The following is a 27,500-nucleotide window of genomic DNA, read 5'->3' on the forward strand; positions in this document are numbered from 1 at the left end:
CACACACACACACACACACACACAAAGAAAAGTGCCTCAAACACACAAAATAGTAGCATAAACAAAGGCCAAGGGCTGAAGCATCATGCTTCTCCAGGAGGATCGTGTACCTTTCTGCAAGGCAGCCTCCGGTTGAACATCATGGCCCACAGTAAAGCAGAGCAGCATTCCACATGTGATTTATGCACATGGCCAGAATTTACAGCCTGGTCTGGAGGCAGCAGCATAAAACATTTTTTTTTTGGGGGGGGGGGGAAGAAGGGGCCTGATTAATTCTTAAACCGAGCGACACAGAAATTGTGTTGTCGTGAAAGAGCAGCGGAATTTATCTCCAGCACACCACATGTGATCGACCACTCCACGCCTGCCAGGGATGGACCGACCAGTAGCAAATGAAAAGAAGTCCCCCCCCCCCCCCTCCCAGAAAAGAGAGAGAGAGAGAGAGAGAGAGAGAGAGAGAGAGAGAGAGAGAGAGAAAGAGAGAGAGAAACAAGTGACCTTTAAAGCTCAGGAGGTGCCTGGCAGTCACGCGAGCGGCCAACTTTCTTTTTTCTCATGGAGTTATCGGAGTCATTATGGAGCCAAATGAGGGCCAGATCCATGAATGGTTGATCTGGGGGAGTCTCTTTTCAGCGCCAAGAGACCCGGAGGCAGCCGGGCCCCCACTAACCAGACAGCCCTCATTACGGCTCAACAATGGAAATGAGCTGCCGCACAATGGAGGAGGACACAGGCGTTCAGACGAGGGAGCGCTGGGGCCAACTCTCTCTTCCCCTCATTCTACCCCTCACTCTCACTCTCTCTCTCTCTGTCTATTTATTCTATCCTTCGAGCCTCTCTCGCTTTCCCCCTCTCTCTCTCTCCTGCTCGCTATCTCTCTCCTGCTTTCCATTACTACCTCCCCACACCGCCACCTTTCCCTCTTTTTTTAACCTCCCTCACTCTCTGCATGACTGAGCTCATCCCTCTCTCCACCACGCTTCTCTCTGTTCGGGAGCCTATGGCCCATACCGCATCAATGTCCATGTAATTAGGAGTCCTCTAAAGATTTCTAGCCTCTCCACCCCCACTGCTTCTCCTTCAGAACCTTTCCCCCACTCCCCCTTCTCATGCCTAAAGCTCGAGTTGTCTTTGACATTCAGCGGCGGTGCCTGTCTCTCCATCTTTCCCCTGTCCTCCCTCTAAGTATATTTGCGTTTGTCATTTGTTCGTCCACTTTGTCTCTCCCTCTCTCCTCTCGTCCATTCCCTAGAGAAAAGTTCAATTGACAGAGAAGTTCACTGCAATGCGCACGGGGGCCACGCGACTGGGTCATTCTCAATTACTTTGCCGTACGTGTGTGTCTGCAGAGATATTCGTCCTTTGGGTTGAAAACATCACAGACCAGACAGCACTCTCAGTCTGTATGTATGAGTGTGTGCATGAATGTGTGTCTGTGTGTGTGTCCTTCTGTGTATGGAAAGAACTTGCTTTTTTTCCCCCAACTTCTCAATATCATTTGATTTCACGGGCTTCAAAGTGGCGACAAAAAAGGCTTCCAAACATAGCAGAGACATGTCCAAAAACCAGCATGTGTCAAACCATCCCCAGCAGGTGCTCTAATTAAACCATTTGTTACCAGTTAAAAACGCATATTGCACACCTTCACAGCCAGATAACATTCCCTTACATCTGCCAATTTGCCATCCAACATCCAATCAGTTGCTGCGCTTTTCCATGATAAAGAAGCAGTTCTATCACTACGCTAGGACAGCATGGCTTGTCCTCTGTGAGTTTAACATTCTTTGCTGGACAAACCCTTCCTGCACCTCCGCCATAGTGTCAGATCCTATTCAGATACCCTCACTATGAGGGAACCTTAATCATCTCTTCCTGACCGCCCTGCTGTGGAGTCTACTGCAGGTGCAATCAACTCGCCAACTCACTTTAGATACACCCTGTCCTGCCAGGACCCTGCCAGAATAATCATACGAGCAGATTCAAGTTCGAAAAGCAGCCCTTAGCGGCCTGCAGATGGAGCAGGGGCTGTCAGCACCCATTTGCCTCTGCTTCACACAGTGTACAGTGACTGCTTAATAACAGAGTGGTGAACCACAGTGCGTGTGTGTGTGTGTGTGTGTGTGTGTGTGTGTGTGTGTGTATGTGTGTATGTGTGTATGTGTGTGTGTATGTGTGTGTGTGTGTGTGTGCGCGTGCACTGCAAGTTTCAAGTTAATGAGGTAGCGGTGAGATCACACGTTTTGCAAACTCTACATGGGGCTACTGCGCGTAGCCCGCACTTGCGCCTACACATCGCGTCAGGCTGTCCTCCTTCAGCAAAGGCCCCCTGTGGAGCAGGCTGGCAAACTCCAGCTCCCTTTTCCCAGGCACGTCTACTGCCAGCCCCCCTCCATTACCTCTTCCCCTTCTCCTCCTCCTCCTTCCCATTCACCCAGACACCCTGTGCTGTCAGCGTGGCAAAGCTCCAAACAACCGCTGGGTAGACGAACATCAGAATAAAGGCATCTGCGCCACCCCGAAGGGCAGGAATGTATTAAACCTGGCTCTATTTACAGATCTCTCCGGTGCCAGTGCTTCATTTGAACCAGCCCCCCACCCCCAACACACACACACAATTGCATTGTCTTAATCCGATCTGGCGGATCCACACGGAAGGGCATCCTGAATTACCCCAAATCCAAGCGGTGCCTCAAAAACCCCAACAAAGTTAGAGGAGAGTTTCAGAGGACAATAGACAGGAAAGATGTCTGTAAACCTGAACCGCACACACACACAAACACACACACACACACACACACACACACACACACACACACACACACACACACACACACACACACAGATCAGCTCCACTGTGCACAGCCCAGTTTCAAATCACCTTGAACAAACTAAATGTGATCATATCTCCACTCTTCTGACCATCTGCACACACACACACCCAGCAGCAGTATCAGCACTGCCAGACTTCAATCGACCTCAACATACCCCCGAATCACTTCAGAATCCAAACATCACCCCCTTTTTACCCACCCCCACCCCCAGATCCCCCAGCATTGGCCCGCCTGGCCCAACTCACCTCCCACAAATTGGATGCCCCCGGCCACCCGTCCAATGGTGCGGGAGATGAGCTCGGAGATGCAGCAGCCCATGAGCGCCGTGAGCCCAACCAGGAGGAGCAGGCCGCAGCCCACGCCCGTCACCACCGTGCAGATGCGCCACTCCAGGCTGGGGATGCCCTGGAAGGACGCGTACCTGCCGCACTGCTCCACCATCACTGTGGCCTGACGCTCCTCGTCGCGCACTGGGTACGAGCAGCGGCGGAACGTGCCGAACGACACCGGCTTGTCCATCTGCTGGCCCAACAGCCAGTAGGGCATGAAGAAGCCCACGCAGGAGGCGGCGGCGCTGAGCAGCGACAGGAAGGCCCACAGCAGCCCAACACACGTCAGGCTGGACGCCATGGTCGGATGGGCAATCTTTCTGGCCCACTTTACACAGAAGGATGTGTGTGAATTGTGGTTGGGAGGTTGTTGTTTTTTTTGCTCCCCTCCTGGAACAAATGTGACTGTGAAATATCCGAACTGGGATCTTTTAACTCCAAATTAATTGTGATTCACAGAGTTAAAGGTCGCTAGTGATTGCCTCCTCCATGCTGTCTCTCGTACCCTGGGAAGAGAAAGAGAGAGGAAGTTTCAGATTGCGTGAAACTAGTTTGATTTGGGATATGAAAAAGACAAAACAAAGAGCTTTTTAATGAGGGTTTTGTGAAGACTATAGAAAATATTCACTCGGGGTCCATGTAATGGGCAAAATAACGTTATTGCCGGGTGAAGTGTACAGGCACCCTTGTTAATGAAGACTGGAACGCCTTGGGAATTTTTTTAATAACGAGAAATATTATTAACCGTAAAAAACACTGCCACTGAACAAATTAAGGTTTTTATTGCCACAGCTGTAAGCCTATAACAGTTAAATGAATCACATAAAATCACGCAACAAAAGTTATGTTAGCGTACTACGCACAAAATCACCACAGAAAATCGCAGCCAAGGTTTCTTAGAGCACAGATTAGAGGCTTAAAATAGTACGGGAATATTTTTTCTGCATCACTAGGTTCCATGATGGCAAATCTGTGTTTCATGATGGCAAAATACGGCTATGAATAAATAACGCTTGTTTTAGAGGAGCGTCGGCACAGAAAATGCACGGTTAAGTGTCCGCTGTTAGAGGCTGCGAAACTAGGGGCAGACAAGCGGGGACAAGTCAAGCGGGCATCGCAACCTCATACGCAGGAACTATGTCACTCAGTACAGAAATTCATACTGTGTAAGAGCATTACATTTATACTTACGTGATCATTCGCCCCCTGCTGTGTTATTTGTGTAATCTCCATCTGATGTTTTGCATTGTGGTCCGATGAATTGGTCAAAAGCAAAAAACTTTTCGGTTGCGCCGACGGTGGGTCCACGTTCTCTGAAGGAGGATCGCCTTCTGTGGAAAGAATGTGCAGGGAATGCAGTGACTTCAGTCCCACGGTAGCGGACGCCGGAATAGAAGTTGACTCCGGCGTTCACGAAATCAGTGCTTCGCTATGAGTCTATTGTCGCGAATGAGAGACTGACTTCCCAATCCGCTCAGATAAGGGACCAGCTGTGCATCAACATTCCTGGTTGTGCTGGTGAAATCGGGAAGGTTGCAGGGGGCGAGAGTGTGCGAGTGAGCGCACAAGGGGACCATCAATCACACAAATCTCCACCCAGGGGTTGGACTCTACTCCGCTATCACAGTGCCACAGCATAATCTCTCTCTCTCTCTCTCTCTCTCTCTCTCTCTCTCTCTCTCTCTCTCTCTCCTTTAAGTTCAGGTCTCATCACCGCTATCAACTGACATATTTTAATAAACAGGCTACCATTTTACCTAGGGTTAACCTAATGTTCCCGGGATATTTAAGTTTGTGTGCTATTTTCAAATCATATAGCCTACGTGCAATAATTTTAAACCATTTGACATTGTCATGTAACTACCGAATAGCTCACCGCTCTGGGGATGCGATTATTTGGAAAACACCCATGCTCCATGGACACATGGTTTCTTCTTCATTTCTTCCCGTGGAGCTATCAGCACTGCACTAAATCACAACTAGCTACAACCTGCAACCCCCCTTCTCTCTGTCACTGTTTTGCCCCCTCGTGGACCACCTAAACTGCCGGTGAGTCCCACTCCCACGCCGCTCAATTGTGCCTGGGAGGGGAAAACCAACAGTACATAGAAGGAGGTGCCTTCTGTTAGTCAAGACACCTCAGATAAAGAATAGGGGAAAGAGCGCGGCTGAGTAAAGTTTACCCAGAGAGCACGTTTGTGAATTATTCACACACACTTCGTGGTGGGGAATACAAGAGGAAGGCATAACCTTGTAGTTCCCCTCTGCCATCTGTCCCTACGGGTGGATTAAGGGTTCTGAATTCAATTGTGTTTTTTCTCTCTCCTTTCCACCATCCCTGTAGCCTTCCCTTTTTGTGTGATGCAATAATAACCTGGGGTGATATTATTCACTGTCAATGTAGCCTAGCTGCCATTCCCAATCACAAGGTCAGAGCTTTAGGTGCAGAGGCTAGCGCGTTGTTCTTTCTGGTTACAGTCAGGCCATGAAGCTTAGAACAGAGTTGCTGTTTCCATTTAAAAACATCAGGTTGGTAAGAGTTCAGAAATCAGGGAACATTAGGCTAGAGGAACATTACATAGGCCTAATGTGTTTGGTCAACCTCCCCTTAAGGTAAGGTCAAAGTGTGATTTGTCAAGTGTCATTTTTATGTTCTTTAATTTAATAATAAACTTTATTTGTATAGCACCTTTCATACAAAACAATGCAGCTCAAAGTGCTTAACAGCAAATAAATGACATGGATAGATGCACAGTGATCCACATAAAATAAACATTAAACATCAACATCAACATACAAACTGGGATAAAGTGCATAAACATAAAAAGATAAATAAAGTTAAACATAAAGGTAAAGACAGCGATGGAGTGCAAAGCTAGAATACATTGGGTAACATAAGACAGAAAATGAATAGAACTGCAGACAGTTTATCTATCCCCTTAATATTATATTTTTATATCTAAGATAAAGGTGAAGAGATGCGTTTTTAGCTTTCTTTTCAAAATGTTTATAGAGCTAGCTTCCCTGATATCTAAAGGCAGTATGTTCCATAGCTTTAGGGCGTAATTGAGAAAGGCTGCATCCCATATTTTCTTATGGCTTTTGCTTGGAACCTCCAATAAACCAGCATTTGATGATCACAGTGTTCTTGGGGGCAAGTATTTGACTAGGGAGTTTGTAATGTAACTTGGTCCTAGCCCATTAAGGGCTTTGTAAATAAGGAGAACGACCTTAAAATCAATTCTAAATATTACTGGAAGCCAGTGCAGAGCAGCTAAAACTGGACTAATTTGCTCTCTGCTTTTGGTTCTGGTTAATAGCCGAGCTGCAGAGTTTTGAATGAGCTGAAGTCTCTCAGTTGTTTTTTTCGGGAGCCCAGTTAGAATTGGATTACAATAATTAAGCCGGCTTGAAATAAAGGCATCAGTTTTTCAGCATCTTTTTGATTTATAAACGATGATATAATTTGATATTACAATCCATCTCTTTTACTAAGTCTTCAGAGCAAACTTTAGCCACTATCACATTCTTGGTGCAACAATAAAATTGAGACAGGAACACTAGTTTCATTGTACCGAAATGCTGATCATTATGCAAATACCACATGACTGACTCAAACTCTTAAACAGCTCCCTAAAAAATAACACAGAGACAGACAGACAAACACGCACGCGCGCGCACACACACACACACACACACACACACACACACACACACACACACACACACACACACACACACACACACACACACACACACACACACACACACACACACACACACACACACACACACACACACACACACACACACACACACAAAGTTGTAATCTTCAGCCAGTTAGCCACCCTTGACATGTAAAACAAATACTGAGAATTATAAGTTATTGCTGCCTCAAGTCACTGTCAGTAACCTAACTCACACACACCAGAGCATCATGCACCCATCCTGTAAACTGATGTAAAAATCTGTCTGTTCTCTTTCTGCCACTTTGCTAATTGTTTTGCTGGCAGTAATTTTGAAGCGTAAATGTTAGTTTATTCTGAAAAATATCTAAATAATATGGTATCTACTATTTTAAGACTATATCGATTATTACTAGTATATCACAGTAGCCTATACACATTGTAGAACCATAACTATTCAACCCTTGTTTCACTGGGGGCATTTTTGTAGACGCACTGGAAACTTCCTTGTTGACGTTGACGTGTTGGTTCAGTGATAAACCAACTAGGATGGCAGACACTAAGGTAGAGCTAGCAGGTGACAGCCCTCTAGTTCAAAGCAGTAGCAATGTCGCTCACCAGCCCAATAACCCTTTGTCAAGGAAGCTTAATAAAATTTTGGAAACCAGGTTGGACAATGACAAGGTACAGTGTTTCTTCAAAGTATGATCTCTATTCGAAAGCAGCTAGCTAGCTATATATCTTGGCAGCTAAGGGACGCTTGACAGATTAGTAGACAGACAGTTAATAATAATGCATGGGAAGTTTTGATGATTATGCACTATTCGGTCTACTGTCTACCCCTTGGAATAATTAGATATGAATAAAGATACTGGCGAAACGAGCTAGCACACCTTAGCCTACTAGCTAACCCAGCTAGCCACTAAACTTGCAGGGAGACTAACATACCTCAGACTAGACAACATAGTTAGGCTAATAGCAATTTCATCGTTTCCGACCCTGGAGCTTTTGCTCTATAGATGCTGTTACACAGGGGCACAACTTGATTATGCTGAGATGCACATTACATGACATTGTCGAAAAACACCGATTTGTTTGGCAGGAGATGCTGGAAGCTTTGAAGGCGCTGTCGGTGTTCTTCACGGAAAACAGTCTACGGACACGAAGAAATCTACGCGGGGACATAGAGCGACGCAGCTTGTCAATTAATGAGGAATTTGTCCGAATATTTAAAGACGTTAAAGAGGTGAGACAACTCAAAACATTGGTCATAACAAGCAAGAGGCAAGTGTTCTTGTCTCTGACATTTTGCGTCTGTCTGTCCGCACCTTTTTGGAGTGGGTCGCTGATCCTGACTATTACAGGTGTTCTGACGTCAGGAACCAGGTCAACAACTTAACAAGTTACTTCGAGTCTTAAATGCCCCCTGAAATATTTAGGATTATAACAGTTAACAGAGCTATAGAAAGTGGTCCGAGTCAGATGGATACATTGTCTAGAAAACATGTTATATTTAGAAGTAAGTTAGTTCTAAAACAAAAGCACTTCTAGGCTCAAATGTACTGTTTTTCAGGACAAGACGATGACTTGACAGAGACAGAGTAAAAGAGTTCAGAGCAGATAAGAAGAAACATATTAGAAGAGAAAACATTAGGCTATGTACCTATTTGCTGAGCCGCCGAATATTAATACTCCAGTAAAATTAAATATTTTCTTGTTTTATTTAGTGTGTAGGCTATAACCAGATAATCCAGCAGTTCTGCTTTTTGAAAGGCTTGCTTTAAACTCAATGCAAACTATGATGGGTTATCTATGTTTTATATAGGCACATTGTTTAAGAAAAACAAGCCTTGTTCTTTTAGCTAAAGAATGTTCTCTCAGGAGAGATAAGCTACAGAGCAATAATGTGTTCGCTTAAATTCTACTCCCATTGGTATCAGTTGTTTTATAGAATGCAGCCTTTGTGCTCATGGTCATTGCAACCTGTTGTTCCTTTTCGCCTTATATAGGAGCTTGAGAGTGTGCATGAAGATGTTCATGCTATGAGTACCTGCTGTGATGAAATGACCAACAGATTGAAGGTAAGCTTTAGTTCACTTGACACATCAACACCTCCAGTCATTTTCACTAGAGGCATTCCTCTCCTCCTCCCCCTTTCCTATTATTCATGTTTGAATCATGGCGTGGTTCTCTTCCTGTTTGCTTCTAGGCTGCTAAGGAGCAAACTCAGGACCTCATTGTGAAAACCAACGCGCTCCAGGGCGAAAAGTGAGTGAATTATTGGAGTGTGTGCGCAGAGTGCACTGCTGTGTTTGAAGACGGAAACTGTGGAGAGTGTATTGATTGTTACATAATAACTCTGAGGTCAAGTGAGGTTTTGTCAGATTCAGGATTTTGATTTATTAATCAACTGGAACTTTAGCCACACACTAATAGACTTGATGAATGAATGATTGATTGAATAATTTGAAATGGCCAAATTGTTGGCCAGGTCATTCTTTAGATTACATTAGCAGCTTCATGCCCTCCTCTGACTTAGAAAACTTTTGCTGTGAACTGCAGCAATCTTCAGAATTCCAGAAGAGATGTTTCGTTTTGGTTATACACAGGAAAAGATCTTAAATTCCTTGTGCTATGTATGGGGACTTCCCACAGAGGCTAAACTTCCCACTGTCATATGCAAGCACTCCTACCTAACAACCCTGCCCAAGTAACATAAACCAACAGGGTGCACTACAACCTTCATACCGATACTTACTAATACTTATAGATACAACAATTTCACCTTAAAATAACCGGTTCAAAAAGATTTTTGTGGTACACTGACTTGTAATATGGAGAATGGCGTCTGTGCCACTGCCACAGCACACCTGGTATTGGAGTATGTTTCCTTGGTGGACAGGGTGCGACACCTCTTGCAAGAACTACATAATGCTTTCTGGTATTTCATTTTATACCATATATTGAAGACTCAGTCGGATTTGTCAGTCATGTTTCAGGTTTTATTCTTAAACAATGATGGCCACCATTGTGAGACAGAGCTTGAGCTCCACTCACCCAGAGCTTCGCCTTAAGATAATCTGCCTATCCCTTGTGAGATAGTGAGCGTTATACACTATTATTACACGGCTCATCTTAATGCTGTAGAATGCTCCATTCACTTGAATGGGGCTTCCCAACGTTCTGCGGTCAACTATTTTCCGATAACTGACCGTTGCTATGCAGTTAATGACCGCTGTCAAGGAAAGTGGCCTTTTTGCCTCTGATTCACATCTTTCGTAGCACTCCGCAAGTAGTACGGTAACTTATCAAGGGAGTTTCAGCGGACGGTTGAGCAGCTGTGTTCTAAAGAATGTTCAACTGTCTTTGAAGTTCAACGTCTTTGGCGAACTATTTCTCTGCTTTTTAACCTCACTACGTATAGTAACAAAAGCAAATACATTGTAAAAAGACACACTGTGTTAAGTAATTTTTTTAGTTTTAGCCGTATAATAAGCGGGATAATGTATAGAACGCCGGTCATTGTCGGGAAAATAAGCCCCTTCACGGTGAATCAACACCCCTTCGCTTCGCGTCGGGGTGCTGTTCGCCCTGTCGGGGCTTATTTTCCCGACAATGACCTGCGTTCTATACATTATCCCTTACATATTAAGGGGTGTTACCATCTATTCAAAATAGGCCATTGGGACAAGGCCCCTTTGTCTCGAGCTGGAGTGGGAAGGTGAGAGCAATATCACACATTTCTTTCTCCCAGGTCAAGCCCAAGCATATTCACCCAGGAAATGCTGGCATGCTAGAAAAATACAAATAAAGTAACATTTGTACTAGGTATAAATAAGATGGAATTATTGACTATGGCATATCATTATTAACCATGAATCTTAAATAACCGGTCCCTTCATGCTTTATGGCACCATCTTACACAACAACAACTAGACCTTTCTGCTAGCTATAAGAAGAAGCGAGTGCAGTCTTCTCTGTATGGACATCATGACAGAGGTGATGAAGAAACTGAGGAAGACGTTGTCGGCGGAAGTGAGGAAGAGAAAAAGAGAGAGAGAGTAATCAAGCAAGGGCCTCATTGGCAAGAGCTAAAATAAACAAAAGGATGCAAGTCAGATGCCGAGCTGGCCTTCTTTATGTTGGACTAACTATGTCTTGTGTTGCGCTTGCTTGGTGTTTGGCTGTGTTTGGAAAGTTGTTGACTCGCTAGTTTTTCATCATAAACATCCCTGCCAATTTTATTTATGTAAGAATGTGATGATTTGTAGTCATCGACCACAGTCCCGTGTCAGGCTAGCTTTTGAAAGAAATTATCTCACGTCAAAAAGTTTGATCAGTCTTCATCAATCTCACACCAAATAAGCCTTGGAAGTTTGCAGCCTTGAAATCATAACTCAAGTAGCTTGTAATAAATTACACTGTCCAAAGTATATTGTGCACAGTATGTGCCTTTATCATGTCATCAACAATATATTATATGAATACACATACACCACATTCAAACGCTTAGAAAAACAATGTGTATAGGCTGAAAACTTGAGCAGTATTGAGCAGAATTGAGCAGAAGCCACTACTGCTGCTCATCTAGATTCCTCTTCTTACTTGTGAACCAAGCTGGTTAGCATCTGCCTCCTCTTCAACAATCTTCAACAATGTAGCCTTACCCCATGTTTTCCAACGTAAACCCAAAACCCTGATCATCTTCCACTCTGACCTGCCAAGTTATATCCCTATGCTGTAATATGCCTTGTGCATGTTGAGCCGCTTCTCGTGGATTCCACTTCTCTGTTTTCACCGTTGGAGCAGTGTTCTTGACTTGCGGGATCCTTGGACAAAGTCATCTCCAAGCTGGCCTTGCACATTTTAACTTCTCCACCAAGCTAGTCGTTGGCAACTCCAAAATGTCCTTTCCTTACAAAGCTACAGTGCTTAGTACAACATGGCACCCCAAGCCATTTTCTAGCTAGCTTATACATGATCCTCTCAAATTTCTGCACCTCTGAAATTCAACTTCATACACAGTGAAATGCCACCATACGTGTGACAAAATCCCAAACAGCAGGCACTATTAAATTAAATTTACCAGAAAAGAAGGTCTTATCAATGGTAAGCTCTTTAACCCGTCATTCAATGTGGAATTGTACCCCTGCCTAAACTCTTCACAGGTTTCTCTACAATAGAAGGAATCACTTCCCCATCAATATAAAATCTCTTTTCCACCAGTTTTCCCTTAATGATGATAGATACCGTTTACATTTGCTAGGTTTGCCCTTCATCCTTGTCCAACTTGGCTAACAGCCGACGGGTACATCAGTGGAGAAGGGACTTCTCACCACCAACCTACACCAACAATCCACTTAGATGTCTTTATAATTAACTCCATTGCCATGGTGAAAGCCAACGGTGAAATGGTGCATCCATCCATGACGCCAATATCCAAATGCTGTGGTGTGATGTGGTGTGGTGTAGGTGAAGCTCAACTGAATATCCTCGAAACTATGCTTTGACTAACGTTGAAATCTTTACAGGGTCCTGAAATTAACTGAATACCTTCCTCAACTGAATGACATTAGCAAGGTCCAAACTTGTCAAATGGAGTTCTCTGACTTCTCTCCTTGCTGCCTGTATTTGATGCATCTGACTATGTTCCAAACATTCAGAAAATCCTGGGATTTCTGCTTTCTGCACATCAATATCTATCAACATCCTTGCTACCACACTAAAGAATATCTCTCCTTCCAAAGTAAGAAGACAGATAGGTTGCCCGCCACCACACCCTTGGAATTGTTTCTTTTTTCCATACAATCACCATAAACTTCAAAGCATCAGGTACCCCCTTAGGGCCAGGAGCCAAGTGTAGGAATGCCCACTGGTAACATGGGTTTCACATGCTTCTGATTGTCACTTTGTACCAGTTGAAGATTCTCCTTCATTTCCTTACTTTTAGCTCTAAAACTTCCGTTTTTCTCTTTAGGAAATAAAGACCAAGATCCAAATTGAAATGGATCAAATTGTAGAATGCAGCCCTAACTTCTATATTCCTCTTCCTTCTTCTTTCTTTGTCTGAGGAGCTCTGCCCAAAGGTTTGATATTGAATTCAAAAGGGAAGTGGTTGGAGTCAAACAGAACAACTTGTTTCTCTAAATGAATCATTGCAGTGATGAAATAGTGGAACTGAATCTTTAAATATCACACGTAGTTGCGTTTTTTCTTCTTCTTAAATATTCGGCATCAAAATGTCTTTATATTGTGTTCTGTTTCTGTAAATGAATCATTGCAGTGATAACCCAGGTTAAATAGTGGAACTGAATCTTTTAAATATGCATCACACGTAGTTGCGTTTTTTTCTTCTTCTTAAATATTCGGCATCAAAATGTCTTTATATTGAGTTCTGTTTCTCTAAATGAATCATTGCAGTGATAACCCAGGTTAAATAGTGGAACTGAATCTTTTAAATATGCATCACACGTAGTTGCGTTTTTTTCTTCTTCTTAAATATTCGGCATCAAAATGTCTTTATATTGAATTCTGTTTCTCTAAATGAATCATTGCAGTGATAACCCAGGTTAAATAGTGGAACTGAATCTTTTAAATATGCATCACACGTAGTTGCGTTTTTTCTTCTTCTTAAATATTCGGCATCAAAATGTCTTTATATTGAATTCTGTTTCTCTAAATGAATCATTGCAGTGATAACCCAGGTTAAATAGTGGAACTGAATCTTTTAAATATGCATCACACGTAGTTGCGTTTTTTCTTCTTCTTAAATATTCGGCATCAAAATGTCGTTATTTTGAATTCTGTTTCTCTAAATGAATCATTGCAGTGATAACCCAGGTTAAATAGTGGAACTGAATCTTTTAAATATGCATCACACGTAGTTGCGTTTTTTCTTCTTCTTAAATATTCGGCATCAAAATGTCTTTATATTGAATTCTGTTTCTCTAAATGAATCATTGCAGTGATAACCCAGGTTAAATAGTGGAACTGAATCTTTTAAATATGCATCACACGTAGTTGCGTTTTTTCTTCTTCTTAAATATTCGGCATCAAAATGTCTTTATATTGAATTCTGTTTCTCTAAATGAATCATTGCAGTGATAACCCACGTTAAATAGTGGAACTGAATCTTTTAAATATGCATCACACGTAGTTGCGTTTTCTTCTTCTTAAATATTCAGCATCAGAATGTCTTTATTTTGAATAAATAATCAAAGGGAATGAAGGAGTGAAAGAGGGCAGTCTTATATAACCTGATCTACCTCTTCCATGCGAGACGCCATTTGAAGGCAGTGTGAAATGAGCTTAACCCAAGCTGTGTGTGGTTCGTGTGGTTCGCCGTTGCAATTTCTGTTGAATAATAATAATAGTAATGAGGGGTTTTGGCCGTAGACTTCTGGCTCTTCCTCTCTCACTACCCTGTGCATAAAAAGCGCAGGTTATCCATTCCTTTCTTTTGCACGTCACCTGAGAGAGGTGCCGTCCTAATTAATGCCTTCACACATTTCCACTCATTTGTAAGTCGGGGGCAGCGGCCAACTCAAGATTGCGAACAAAAGGCGAGTCACAGATTCAGACTGGTGGTGTCAGGTGACGCTTGTGTCTTGCCTGAGAATAAGAAGGGAATGAAAAGAGCGGCTGTTTTGAAGTCGTAGGCAGTGAGTCGATGCACTTGATTATGACACTCCCAATCGGTGGTAGGAGGCCTCCCACCAGGAGCAGAGACACAAAAGGGGCACAAAAGCACGGAGTGATGAATTGATTCCTCTCTGGCTTTCACGCATGCACATACACACCAAATCTCTCTCACACACACACACAAACACGCACACTCTCACACACACACACACTCACTTGCAGAGTCTCTCTCTCTCTCTCTCTCTCTCTCTCTCTCTCTCTCTCTTTCCGTCTCCACTCGCCGGTGTGCCACACGGGAGTCTGGCTTTTTACGGCTCCGGTTGGTGGGTCATTGTTGTTTATGACCATTGAGAGAATGCCAATAAAAGTCATCTGGGCGGAATTGATTGGCGCGGGCCAGTGACGAGGAGGTGACAGCAGCGATGCACTGCTGACACGCAGGGAAAGCAGAGGGTGAGAAACGGAGAGAGGACAGGAAAGGGATTGAAATACAGAGGAGACAGACTAGAGGGCCATAAGAAATGCAAGAGAGTGATTTCATTATGAAGTGATCGAGGAAGGGAGGGAGATGAGAAAAGGAAGAGGGAAAGGTGCTGGATGAAGTGATGGGAAAAGAGAGAGAGAGAGTGCAGAGAGAAAGAGACTGAAGAGAAAGAGGTGTTGGAAGAAGAGGAGTTGTAAAAAGTGAATGGGGGGGGGGGAAGAAAAGAGGAAGAGACAGAAAGGCAGGGAGATGGAGAGAACGTTCGGAAGATTTAGTGAAAGACTGATTGGGGATCTTGCTCTGCTTGTTGGAGCAGTAGGGGTTCGTCAGCGCTGTGACCTTGGCAGAGCCGGAGAGAAGGGGGGGGGGGGGTGGCGGGCGGGGTGAGTGCACGCGCTTGGTGTGTGTGTGTGTGTGTGTGTGTGTGTGTGTGTGTGTGTGTGTGTGTGTGTGTGTGTGTGTGTGTGTGTGTGTGTCTGTGTGTGTGTGTGTGAGCATGAGGGAGGTGTAAGAGCTGGCACAAGGGCGAGGCTGACAGCTGTGATGTACAGTTGGCAATTCCATGCTCCACTGGCACCATTGCAGAGACCCTGCTACTAGAGGAGGTGACATCGACAGAGGGGTTGGCATAGGCGTGTGTGTATTTGAAGTGTGTGTGTGTGTGTGTGTGTGTGTGTGTGTGTGTGTGGTGTGTGTTAGAGATAAAGAGAGTGTGTGAGGGATAGAGAGAGAGAGAGAGAGAGTGCTAGAGAAAGGGTGGGATTCTTATGGAGGAGAAACAACATCAGGAACTAGGACCTCACACAGTCCATTAATCTGACCTTACTGCTGTTACAGTCACCTTTTCATGTTGACAAATGGCGAACAGTTGTGTGTGTGTGTGTGTGTGTGTGTCTGTGTCTGTTCTGTGTCTGAGAGCATGGGAGGCATAGTGAGTATATGAATGCAGGAGGTGGCACAGAGAGGTAATGTTGCGGACAGAAACCACACCAAGTGTGCTGACTTGGCACTGGCCATTCTGGTCATATGTGCTCCTGCTCGCCAGTCCTTGACGTGTGTGTGTGTGTGTGTGTGTGTGTTTGTGTGTGTGTGTGTCCGTGTGTGTCGCAGGGGTGGGGAGTTTACGCCTCCCCTGCCCTCGTGAATTTTGTATGTCACATCAGGGAGTCTCACCTCATAGGTGACAATTTCATCAGCATCAAGTAGACTCATGCTTCTGGCCAGATGGCAGTGCGACCTCTGTTCCTGTCACACACACCCTCCCTCCCTCCCTTTCTCTCCCTCCTTCTGTCTCTGTCTATCCCTCTTTCTCTTCACCTCCCTCCTTGTGTCATTTTGTTTCCCCTCACGCTCATTCCCTCCCTGTCTCTATCTCTCTCTCTCTCCCTCTACTGCCTCAGTGCTTTCTCTTCCCTCTCTCCTCCCCCTGCTCTCTGTCTCTCTGTCTTGACTCTGACCCCTCCATACCTCCTCTTCAGTCCCAGAGGAGCCTCTCCAGTGCAGGTCGCGGCCTCCCCTCTCAGCGCCTCCCCTGCTGCAGGTCCTCGGCCTCTTAAATATTAACAGCCGGCAGCTGCCGCTCTCTCTCTCTCTCTCTCTGAGACAGTTCTCTCTCTCTCTCTCTCTCTCTCTCTCTCTCTTCCTCTCTCTCTCTGAGACAGTTCTCTGTCGCCACGACCCCTTGGGGTCGGCCATGCTGGCTCTGGCTGTCACCCTCAGACATAACACACCATCAGGCTGGAGCCGCTCTGACAAACACGCGGAGCGACCACTGAGACCAGCAATGGGACGGCAGGGTTACGTTTCAACTAAGGTGACTGTGGAGTCAAAGCCACAGGCCCCGTCATAGAGAAACAGGGAAGACATCATCTGTCATTTATTAGTCGGTTTATGGTGGTAGAACGTAGTGGTTATATGTGTGGAGTCCTTTCAGTCATTGTGGTTATAAAGTGTTTCGTTCAATCAGGACCACTCTCTATTAACAATTTAACAGTGTGTTGAGAAGCATACAACGATGACCTTTGGTGGAATGAATTAGTTATGAGAGACTTCTGCTCACCATAAATATAAAGTATAAGGGTACTAGTAGAAAGTTCTAGTCAAATATTTTAGCTGTTACCCTGTGATAAAACTGAGGGGAAAATTCAAGAGGATATAGTTTAGCATCAAAGTTGTTAAATGTATGTGTGAAAGTGGATGTTAGTTTCAGAGCAGTTTTACCATTGGATATGTCAAGATCTAACTTTCTGAAATGCCCTTCATTGTAACAACTTAGGATATTATTGTTGTCAGGATTGGATGGGTGCAGACTCGTTGCATCGCCGGAGGTAATGAAATCTCGATCAGTCTACTTTTTGATGCCATTACCACTTTTTTTTATGATGACGGCAGCATCGGCTCCTCTCACACATCGAGAGCACATTAGTTGCAAGAGCCTCATGTGTCAGAAGCTATTTCCCCCCCTTGAAGGGAAAGAAGCGCCCTGTCAGTTTGCTCGCCCGTCACGAACGCTCCTCAGACGCCCCCAGGATTTGATGAGAACCAATCGTTTGCCCTGCTGACAGGTCCAAATCACTCTGCTCTCTGATCAGTTTTTTTTTTCTCCATCCCATCCGTCCATTCATCCATCCATCCATCAATGTATCAGTGTCTCCCGGGCCAGGTTTGTTAGCATTGACGCCAGTGCTCTGGAAAGGTAAACAGCAAGTCTCGAGTGAAGAGCTCGACAAAAGGATGGGTACGACACGCAAATGTCACCGTGACACAAACAAACTCGGTCTGGGAGCGGCGGTGTTTGTCCAGCTCTCCCTGTCTCTGCTGCCCTTCCCTGCTTCAGCTTTTGTTTTGGGAGGGAAAACACGTGGGCTCGGCCCCTACTGACTGGAGGACAGGAATTGTCGGCAACAGATAATTAGAAGTGTCGCTCCTTTTGTGTGTGTTTGTGTGTGTGTGTGTGTGTGTGTGTGTGTGTGTGTGTGTGTGTGTGTGTGTGTGTGTGTGTGTGTGTGTGTGTGTGTGTGTACCTGGTGTTGGAAAGGTGACACTGTACAGCTGGCCCTGATCTGTATGCTGGGCACTATAGGCTGCAGCCCCCCAGGGTCTCACAGGAGCATGCTCAGTTGAGTTCCCTCTCCTCTCTGCTCTCGGCTCAGAATGCCACAATAGGTGTTTATAACTCAGCCTGCAAGGGATATGTGACAAACCCTGATGCTATCTTTCTCTCTTTCTCCCTTTTTCTCTCTTTCAGAATTTTCCAGGATTATTAGACTCTTTCGATCTCTTTATTTTCCCGCTCCCATAGTGGTCGAACAGGTCTCTGAACCTGTTAGAGGCTTGGCCAACTCTTTACCGACACATAGTATGAGGATTCCAACAGGGACGTGCTTAGGCTTGTCAGGCAAATTATAGGGAAGAAGTGACAAGTGTGTGTGTGTGTGTGTGTGTGTGTGTGTGTGTGTGTGTGTGTGTGTGTGTGTGTGTGTGTGTGTGTGTGTGTGTGTGTGTGTGTGTGTGTGTGTGTGTGTGTGTGTGTGTGTGTGTGTGTGTGTGTGTGTGTGTGTGTGTGTGTGTGTGTGTGTGTGTGTGTGTGTGTGTGAGAGAGAACACTGTTTGCGGGAGGATATGTTTGTTCAGTGCAAGGATGAGTGCTTCTGGGCCAATTTCATCATGCTTTTTAAGGGGTAATAGCCAAGCCAGGTCCCTGAGCGACAGCGCTCGACATGTAGTGTGGGGGAGTCGGAGACAGTTTGGGGGGGGTACACCAAAGGGCTCAAGGCAGCGAGGCATGAAGAGGGGAGTGGGAATGCATACCGGGGTCTTGCCCGCTATCCCAGGGTGCCTTGCTGCTGCTCTCTCCGTCCAGTCAGGCGTCCGTTCAGCAGGGCAGCACTGGAGTCAGGGGTAAATTCAGTGTTCAGCAGAGCGCACTGAAGGACTCGACAAAGCCATGGACTTTTAATTGCCCGCTGTTGTTTAGTTTGGGGTCATTTTTCCCTCTGTTTTGCGTGCTCTCTGTCTCTCTCTCTCTCTCTCTCTCTCTCTCTCCCTCTGTCTCTCTCTCTCTCCCTCTGTCTCTCTCTCTCTCTCCCGCTGTATCTCTATCTCTCTCTCTCTCTCTCCCTCTGGCTCTCTCTCTCTGTAACTCTGTCTAGCATTCTCTTACAGCAGTTGTTGTTCTCTCTCTGTCTCTTTCCCTTCCCCCTCATTTCCTTTTTGACAGTCCTCAAAAGTTCAACCGCAGTTCAGATTAGCAGGAAAGCGTCATTAACGAGACTTCTAAAAATATTGCCAAGCCTTCAGATCTCAATTAATAACTAGGCCAGAGTAGAAACAAACAAAAAAGACTCGACTTGTTCAGAACCACAGAGCATCTCTCCGGATGAGCCTTTGTCTGATGCTCTTCAAAGAGACGAGAAAGCAAGCAGGAGAGAAAATATGCTGGCTGCACACATGGCAAACCAATTGTTTAACCAACGCCAGGTTTCCCCAGCAGACCTACTGAATGGCCATTAATGGGCTCTGTGGACACTTGTGTAGACAGAGGAGGATTTTGTTCTGCTGTTTGGGATTTTTTTAAGATTCTGTTGTATGAAGTTTTTACGACTGACGTGCTGCTCTCCCCTCAGGCCCCCAACATGTTTCCATTCGGAATTAAATTTTTCGCACAGAATGTGCTTTGTGCAATTTTTGCAAGGAACGGCTGGGCCTATCTCTGCTAGCACAGTTCCCCGGCAGCCAAAAAAGATTTGGCCAGTCTGTGTCCAAATGGTGTTTTTTTGTATTTATTTTTAAAAAGCCAGAGCCAAATGAAAAAAAACTGTAGCATGGGAGGCGGTGATGTGTTTATCCGCCAGCCTGTGAAGTCTTCTCACACATGGAGATTAGGAGCCTGGCCAGATAGCGAGCATGTCCTGAGACATCTGGCCGGGTTTGGCCCTGATGTGACCCAGATGTGGCGGCTTCAGATAAGAGCCAGAACCGAGACAGAGTCCACTGGACACAATGTCTGCCATGCGGGCCAATATGGGAGCTGTGTCTGGGGGACTGAACATTAGTCAGGCGCTCAGTATGGGGAAACACGCAGCCTCACGTTATCTGTTGCTGTTAATTAGGTTGGGACCTCAAAGCTATGGGAAACACACACACACACACACACACACAGACACAGACACACCCACACACACACACACACACACACACACACACACACCACACACACACACACACACTTGTACAGCAATACATCCACCGTTATAATTGACAAGGGTTGATTTAGAACTTTAGAATGCCCCAGTCTATTAGATTCTTTAAATTGCTCTTGAGTTTGATTTTACAGGTACACGAGTTGATTAACCTTCCTCCCTCTCATTGGCTGGGAGTGCTCCCAGGTCTGATTTGTGGCGCTGTGATGTGATTGGGGCGAGAAGGTTTCAGATGAGAAAAAAAAGATGTATGAAAATATTGTGGATGTTTTTTTTTTTTATGTTTTCAGTGTTTATCCAGAAATTAGATGATTCCCTTGAGGTGATTGAGATGGGATGATTCCCTCCCTTGCTATAAATCCTCTTGTAATTCACAAAGCCATAAAAGCTACTTGATGACTTCTTGAATTTATGTGCGCAAGAAACGGATGGTGATATGAATAATATGAGTCCTCTATGGGCATGGAGCTGCATTAGAAATTAGGCCGGTCTATAGACCAAATCAGAATGTTTGTAAACAAAGGTTGCCAAGGTACTTCCGGGTGGCAAACTGTCTTCGACGTTTGCCACACGGAAGTACGATATTTGTTGTTGTTACGTCATGCTGAATTGTCCTATACACAGCAATACAGAGTGAAAAGACTGCATCATGAATGCAACCTTAATATCATGGCAAACCGAGTGTGGTTTCCTCTCATCAGACGGACATGGAACATGCCAAATGGAGAAGGCAAGTTTAAAGACCCCTAACATGCTGATCAGGCCCTCTTGCAAACTCCCATATGTTTTCATTAGGCTACACCCAAACAGCCCTTGACAAGCTCCGTATGCTGTGGCTAATCGTGGTCGGCCTGTGCTGTTGGCAAATAGCTCATCATTTCGGAGTCAGAAGTATTTTTTTTTGGATTAAGTGACATGCCGGTAATATACTCGAGGCGAGTGCAATTTGTAATGTGATCAAAGGCACCCTTATGCTTATAAGCAAAATATAATTAAGGCAGGCAGTAGCTCATTTGTCTTTGTTTGGGTTTTGAAAATTGACTTGTCAGAGGGTAATTTTGCTTCCTGACGTGGTCTCAGTCAGCTGTTTCGATATCGTACCAGAGAAGGTTGCTTTTCGTTTGTTCCTCCACCTTAACACAGAGTGGTGTGAGTGTTCTCATACACCTGAGGCGTACAGTCTTACTCAGACTTACTTACTTACACACACACACACACACACACACACACACATACACACACTTTACAGATGGTAAATGGGAACTGTCTCTTGAGCCTTGATTTACCTTCAACAGTGTTAGATATCCACCCTCTCCCCCTTCACCCTGGGGAGAGAGTTATTTATCAGCTCTAACATGACTCTTGGAGTCGGCATCCACAGGTGGCTGCACATGGGAAAGAGTCTGGGAGAGGTGAAGCCAAACTGATCCAGCATCAGGCCGCAACGCCAGAGGCCCTTTCCATGGAAGAGGGGAACGTCTGGGTGTTTATACAATACTCGTGCTAATAGGAACCGGTTGTAACTCAGATGACCTCAGGTGATATGGAGTGTCAGGAGAGCCGAGGAGGAGTGTGTGTGTGTGTGTGTTTGTGTGTGTGTGTGTGTGTGTGTGTGTGTGTGCATGGTGTGTGTGTATGGTGTGTGTGTATGGTGTGTGTATATGGAGTGTGTGTGTGTGTCGAATGGGCTATTGTCACTAGATTGTGCCTGCTGCATCCTCCAGATTTTCATTACCCACCATATGACCCCCTTGGAGAAGAATGCATCATGAAACACAAGACACTAGGCCATGTGTCAGGGAACAAAAGATGAACTACACGAACACGCCCCTATCTTTCCCCCGAAACATGTGAACACACATATACTCAAACACGTGCACACACACTCCCCCACAACCCCCCCCCCCCCCCCCCCCCCCGCCCCCGCCCCCCGCCCCTTCCCCCTCCCCAAGTTAAGGGGAATGGAAACATTTCTGACAAACAAAAGAGTAGCTAGCCTCACACAAACGGATAGCCTGCTCCATCCATCCCCTCTCACCAACTAGACAATCTACTGATAATGGCGTGCAAGCGCATTGGGCTGTAAGTTTAGTCATTGCCGACACACGCCGAGAGTGTGAGGGGAATTCCAACGAGGCCGACGGAGCTGACTTAAGTTGGACGATTGGACTGGATGCTCTAGGGAACTGCCTGCGGGCTAATTGAACAGCACACACTAATGGCTTGTGAGGTAGTACAGGCTTCTATATAGCTATGTTAGTCAGGCTGTTTCCCTTATCAGGTTCACTTAGAGATCCCTTAATGGCCTGATGGGCTGTGGCGTAAATTGCATCACGTACAACTTAAGTGAACCGGCAATATGGAGACAGGCATGTAAACACACACACACACACACACACACACACACACACACACACACACACACACACACACACATATACAAAAACCACAGACAGATGAATGCCCTCTTGCATAGTACATCCTGTGAGACACACTCTCACACTCTTCTCTACAGATGCGCAGCAGGTTGATGCGTCATACGTTGTAATGATGTGCAGATGATGGCACGTGCTGTGTGCGATGCTGTGGCTGAGTTGGCGTCTCCCTTTAGGTCTCCCTCATATCCTGTGGTGAGTGAATCACACAGAGGTTCAAAGGAAAGGGCTCAAAAGTGCACGAGTGGGCGGATACAGTTCGGCCACATCTACCGGTGAGGAGTGAGTTGTTCGCACGAGTCGCCTGTCCAGTCTCCATGACGGGGTTCGTATCTATGGGACCAGATGGCTTTTAGCCGTGCGTCCGAGGGCCAGGGAACAAAACGCATGAACAGGAGGCAGGCAGGCAGGCAGGCAGGCAGGCAGGCAGGCAGGCAGGCAGGCGAGGGTTCCTCACACAAGATAAACGTGGCCTTCTCCATATTGTCAACAACTTATGGGTGTTTCCTTTCTGCCCCAAGACAAGACACAGACACCCAGGTGCCTTTGCTTGAGGGAGCCAAGTGCTTAGACCCAGGCTCAGTACTGAACCCTCACTCCAGAACCATATGCTGAGATCAGACAGCAGGGAGTTGGGACGAATGGAAAGTATGGATTAGGAGAAAAAGAACCATAGAAGTGAAAGGAAGGGGCCCCTCCCTGTGTGGTACTTCTTTCAGGGGCCGCACTGTGAGTTCTCCCCTGGAGGAGTGCTGTTGCCATGGCCACTATTGTGGTGGTGTGGCAGCGGCTGATGGAGGTGGTGACAGATGTGCTTCTATCTCAGGAGGCTCCAGAGGCCCCTTGCTCTTGCTTCTGTACAGCACATTCTTTCTAGCGTCCTCTCCTTTTTCTTCCCCTCTCCCTTTCTTTGTCCTCTTATCTTTTTTTCTGTCTGTCCTTTTTTGCCTTCCCTACTCTCTCTTTATCTCCTCTCTCTTTTAGTTTTTTTTTCTCGTTTGATGCACCTCTCTCTGGCGCTGTTGATTTATATGTTCTTTTTCTCTTTCTCTGTCTCTCTTTCTCTCTCTCCCTTTCCTTAGTTTCTCTAGCCTCCCTTTCTCTCGTTCTCCTCTGTGTGACTGATATCCCGCTCTGAACATTATAATCTCCAGTTTACTCAGGAAGTGCACAGAATCTAAATGTGGCCAACTCAAGCATGGCAGGGGAGCGTGGCTGCCACCTAGTGACTTGTGAATGTGCGCACACACTCGCACAAACACCTACACCAATGCACACACATTTATATTCACAAAGTGCATTCGTCACCATAATCAAACCCACTCACTCACAAATGTGAATTATTATTACTGTTAACCCATTCTTTTTCTCACCAGTTCACTTCCTGAAGGTCTTCCTGGTCCAGTGACTGTGTGTGTGTTTCAAACGTGGAAGCTCACATAGAAATAATGTCTAATTTCTCTCTCTCTCTCTCTCTCTCTCTCTCTCTCTCTCTCTCTCTAGTCATCGTCTGGAGGTGCGGGCCCATGTGGCGCAGGCCTTCCTCGGCAAGTTCCAGCTGTCCAGCGAGGAGATGGCGACTCTCCGCACGGCCAGAGACGGACCTGTCACTGAGGTACCTGTTAACACTGCCCCCCCCCCCCCCCCCCCTCACCTGTCCTCCTCCATCACTACATTTCTTTACGTCCTCAGTTTATCAGACCACAGCCACCTTTCAGACCCTGATCAAAGTGCTCGTCGCCCCCTATAGGACTTAACCTCCACCTCCACCACAACCACCAAGGAAACAAAGATAAACACAAACACTAACAAACATGTCAAACATCAGATGCCAGTTACTCCCTCATTTCTACCACACATGATTCACCATGACCACTTTACAAACCCATGTCAACCAGCATCATGCTTTCAATCCCCCCCCCCCCCCCTAAAAAAAAGAGAGAACAAAACGTCCTACTGTAGTATCTCTGTGTATGACTGTGTAACATGACTCCTCTGTTAGCCAAATGGCATTAGCCCGCCTACGCCTCACAGCGCAAGATGAACAGTGAAATCCATTAGAAACACTATTACAGTGGGCCCTAATGGAGTGTGGGGTTGCACTGTGGTGTCTGTCTGACCCCTCACTCTCATTAAGTGAGTTTTAATGAGGAAATCAGCTAAAATCACAGTGCTTTTATAGTTTCGTCAATAGTTCGTTATTATATCTATTTTTCTTTCAGGACTTTTTCAAGGCGTTGAATCGGGTGAAGCAAATCCACGAGGATGTCAAAGTCCTCCTGCGAACCAACCAGCAGACAGCAGGGTGAGACTCACAAACAGACACAAACACACACACACACATGCTCACGCTCACGCTCACGCTCACGCTCACGCTCACACACACAGACACAAACACACACACATGCTCACGCTCACGCTCATGCTCACGCTCACGCTCACGCTCACGCTCACGCACACAGACACAAACACACACACATGCTCATGCTCACGCTCACACACACAAACACTTTCAGACACAAACACACACACACATGCTCACGCTCACGCTCACACACACAAACACTTACAGACACAAACACACAAACACTTACAGACACAAACACACATACTCATGCTCGGATTCACAAACACAGACACAAACGCACACACACACACACGCACACACACACACTCATGCTCGCACTCACACACACCGACACAAACACACACACACGCTCGCGCTCGCACTCGCACGCGCACACGCACACGCACTCGCACTCACATGGCCAAAAGTAAGCACAACACATTCACCCAAATCCATTATGCACTCATACAGCTGTGCGTCACTCTCACCGTCAGGTTGCTTTTAGTGAAGTGAAATTACTTTTTACCCCCGTGAAATACACCCCCCCCCCCCCCCCAAACTAAAAACGAAAGGTTAGGAATACATTTCTCCCGCAGTGTCATTTTCAATCATCTCTCAATGTTTTTTTTTGCGTGGCGTCCATCCTCGATATGCGTGACGGCTCACGGGTATGTGATGGAACTGTATATTAGGCACAATTAGGTGAGAAGCGCGCTTTTCCCTGAGTTACCCATTCAGAGGATGTCAGCCTGCCTCAGAAACCCCCGCATGGAGAGAGGCGCCTGTATGAAAGGATCAATCACTTTGAGTTAGGTGGTATTAAAGCAACAAAACAAATGGATGGGCGTCCTTCATGTTTTTAGAAGGGAGCGCTGAAAAGGAAAACATGGCGTAGGTGTTGTGAATTCTAGGCAGAATTAAAGATGAAAGCTTGATTTTGGGCATGCTGTTATTATACCATAATTCTGGCTTCAATGCCCACCATGTTATATATAACGATGAACCAAAAATGAATATCAAAATGATGATATGGTACAAAGAAATCTAACACTCGGTTAGTCTTGAAATCAAACATGACCTTAACCCATTGCAGTAAAAATGTACAATAGTGTTTCATCAATCTAAATATGAAGAATTGCAAGCTTATTTGATGACATGAACCCATTGTTCCACTTTGATTGAACGCACAGTATTTAGCTTAATTTACATGAATGGTGTTAATTTCACACCATTTTTCACGTTGTCAACCCCCTTCTCTTTTCTTTTTCTATTACCTAAGCTTTGTTGTGTTGAGTTTTGCATTGTAAGGCCATTTGCTTTGTTGAAGTGTGAAGTGCTATTGCTATTTATATTGTTAGTGTTGTTGTTTTATGTGTATAATGAAGTATAAAGTACTGTTTGTGTTGTGGTATAGTATTGTTTTCATATATTATATATGATATTATGCATATATAATATTATGCATATTTTTTACTGTTGTGCTCTGTGAGTATTGTGTGCTGTGTATTGTTTGGTAAAGTTGACAGTGATGTGTGTATTGTAACTGTGGCGTATAGGGTATGTCTAGTGAAATGGTGTGAAGTGGTGTGTGTGTTTATTAGGTGTTTAGTGTTGCTGTGCTGTGTGTGTGCAGACTGGAGATCATGGAACAGATGGCAGTTTTGCAGGAGGCTTCCTACGAACAGCTCTACCGCTGGGCACAGAGTGAGTACCGATAGACACACACACACACACACACACACACACACACACAGACACACAGACACACAGACACACACACTCCATACACACACACCACACACACACACACACACTCCATACACACACACCATACACACACACACACACACACACACACACACACAGACACACACACAAACACACAGACACACACACACACCATACACAGACACACACACACACACAGACACACACACAAACACACAGACACACACACACCATACACACACACACCATACACACACGCACAGACACACACACAAACACACTCCATACACACACACACACACACACACACTCTCACGAACCTGCTCACTCCCACACACGTATGCAGTAACGTCCACACGCCTACTCGCACTCCCACACACACCCGTGTTCATAATACACATGCTGTCACACACTCATTTAGAAGCAGCACTGTTCTCTCATGATAGAGACCAGGAGCAAACACGTGATTCATCATAGCAGCTTTTTTGGTAGAGGAAGTGATGAAACTATATGATTAGAGGATACTAATTTGTAGCTTTATAGATTATTCTTGGAACAGAGAAACTTCCAAGATTGTGATGAGCACCAGAATTTACATTTGATGTGTCAAGATTTAATGGGAACATCAGAGGAGAGGTTTTCCGGATCCTAACAGTCAGATTGTTGTTTGTTCTCTCCTACAGAGGAGGAGTTGCGCCACTCACAGCTTTATGTGGGTGAAATATTATCTTCACAGTGCTTATGGGTAGTGTAGTATTGATACTATACACACCAGACTATATTTTTCCTTCAATCTGAGAGCATATAAGATTTTATAA

At 45.3% G+C, this 27,500-nt stretch overlaps 2 protein-coding genes across 2 annotated transcripts in view; one reads left to right on the forward strand and one right to left on the reverse strand.

Annotated features, from left to right (window-relative positions):
• The window catches only part of LOC308369830 (LHFPL tetraspan subfamily member 6 protein), a 51,267-nt gene extending 46,611 nt beyond the window's left edge, over nt 1–4,656 (reverse strand). Inside the window, exons 1-2 of the mRNA XM_080844375.1 lie at nt 4,352–4,656; nt 3,077–3,666 (exon numbers count right to left, since the gene is read on the reverse strand). Of these exons, the coding sequence (XP_080700501.1) occupies nt 3,077–3,461 (385 nt within the window). The 5' untranslated portion in view covers nt 3,462–3,666; nt 4,352–4,656. The remainder of the gene's footprint in view (nt 1–3,076; nt 3,667–4,351) is intronic.
• Nucleotides 4,657–7,395: 2,739 nt separating this feature from the next.
• The window catches only part of cog6 (component of oligomeric golgi complex 6), a gene marked incomplete at its 5' end in the record, with an annotated part of 38,926 nt that continues 18,821 nt past the window's right edge, over nt 7,396–27,500 (forward strand). Inside the window, 7 exons of the mRNA XM_080845222.1 lie at nt 7,396–7,530; nt 7,949–8,092; nt 8,856–8,927; nt 9,056–9,114; nt 24,111–24,222; nt 24,830–24,912; nt 26,588–26,658. Of these exons, the coding sequence (XP_080701348.1) occupies nt 7,396–7,530; nt 7,949–8,092; nt 8,856–8,927; nt 9,056–9,114; nt 24,111–24,222; nt 24,830–24,912; nt 26,588–26,658 (676 nt within the window). The remainder of the gene's footprint in view (nt 7,531–7,948; nt 8,093–8,855; nt 8,928–9,055; nt 9,115–24,110; nt 24,223–24,829; nt 24,913–26,587; nt 26,659–27,500) is intronic.

Source organism: Sprattus sprattus (assembly GCF_963457725.1).
Source record: "Sprattus sprattus genome assembly, chromosome: 9".
Classification (NCBI taxonomy): Eukaryota; Metazoa; Chordata; class Actinopteri; order Clupeiformes; family Clupeidae; genus Sprattus; species Sprattus sprattus.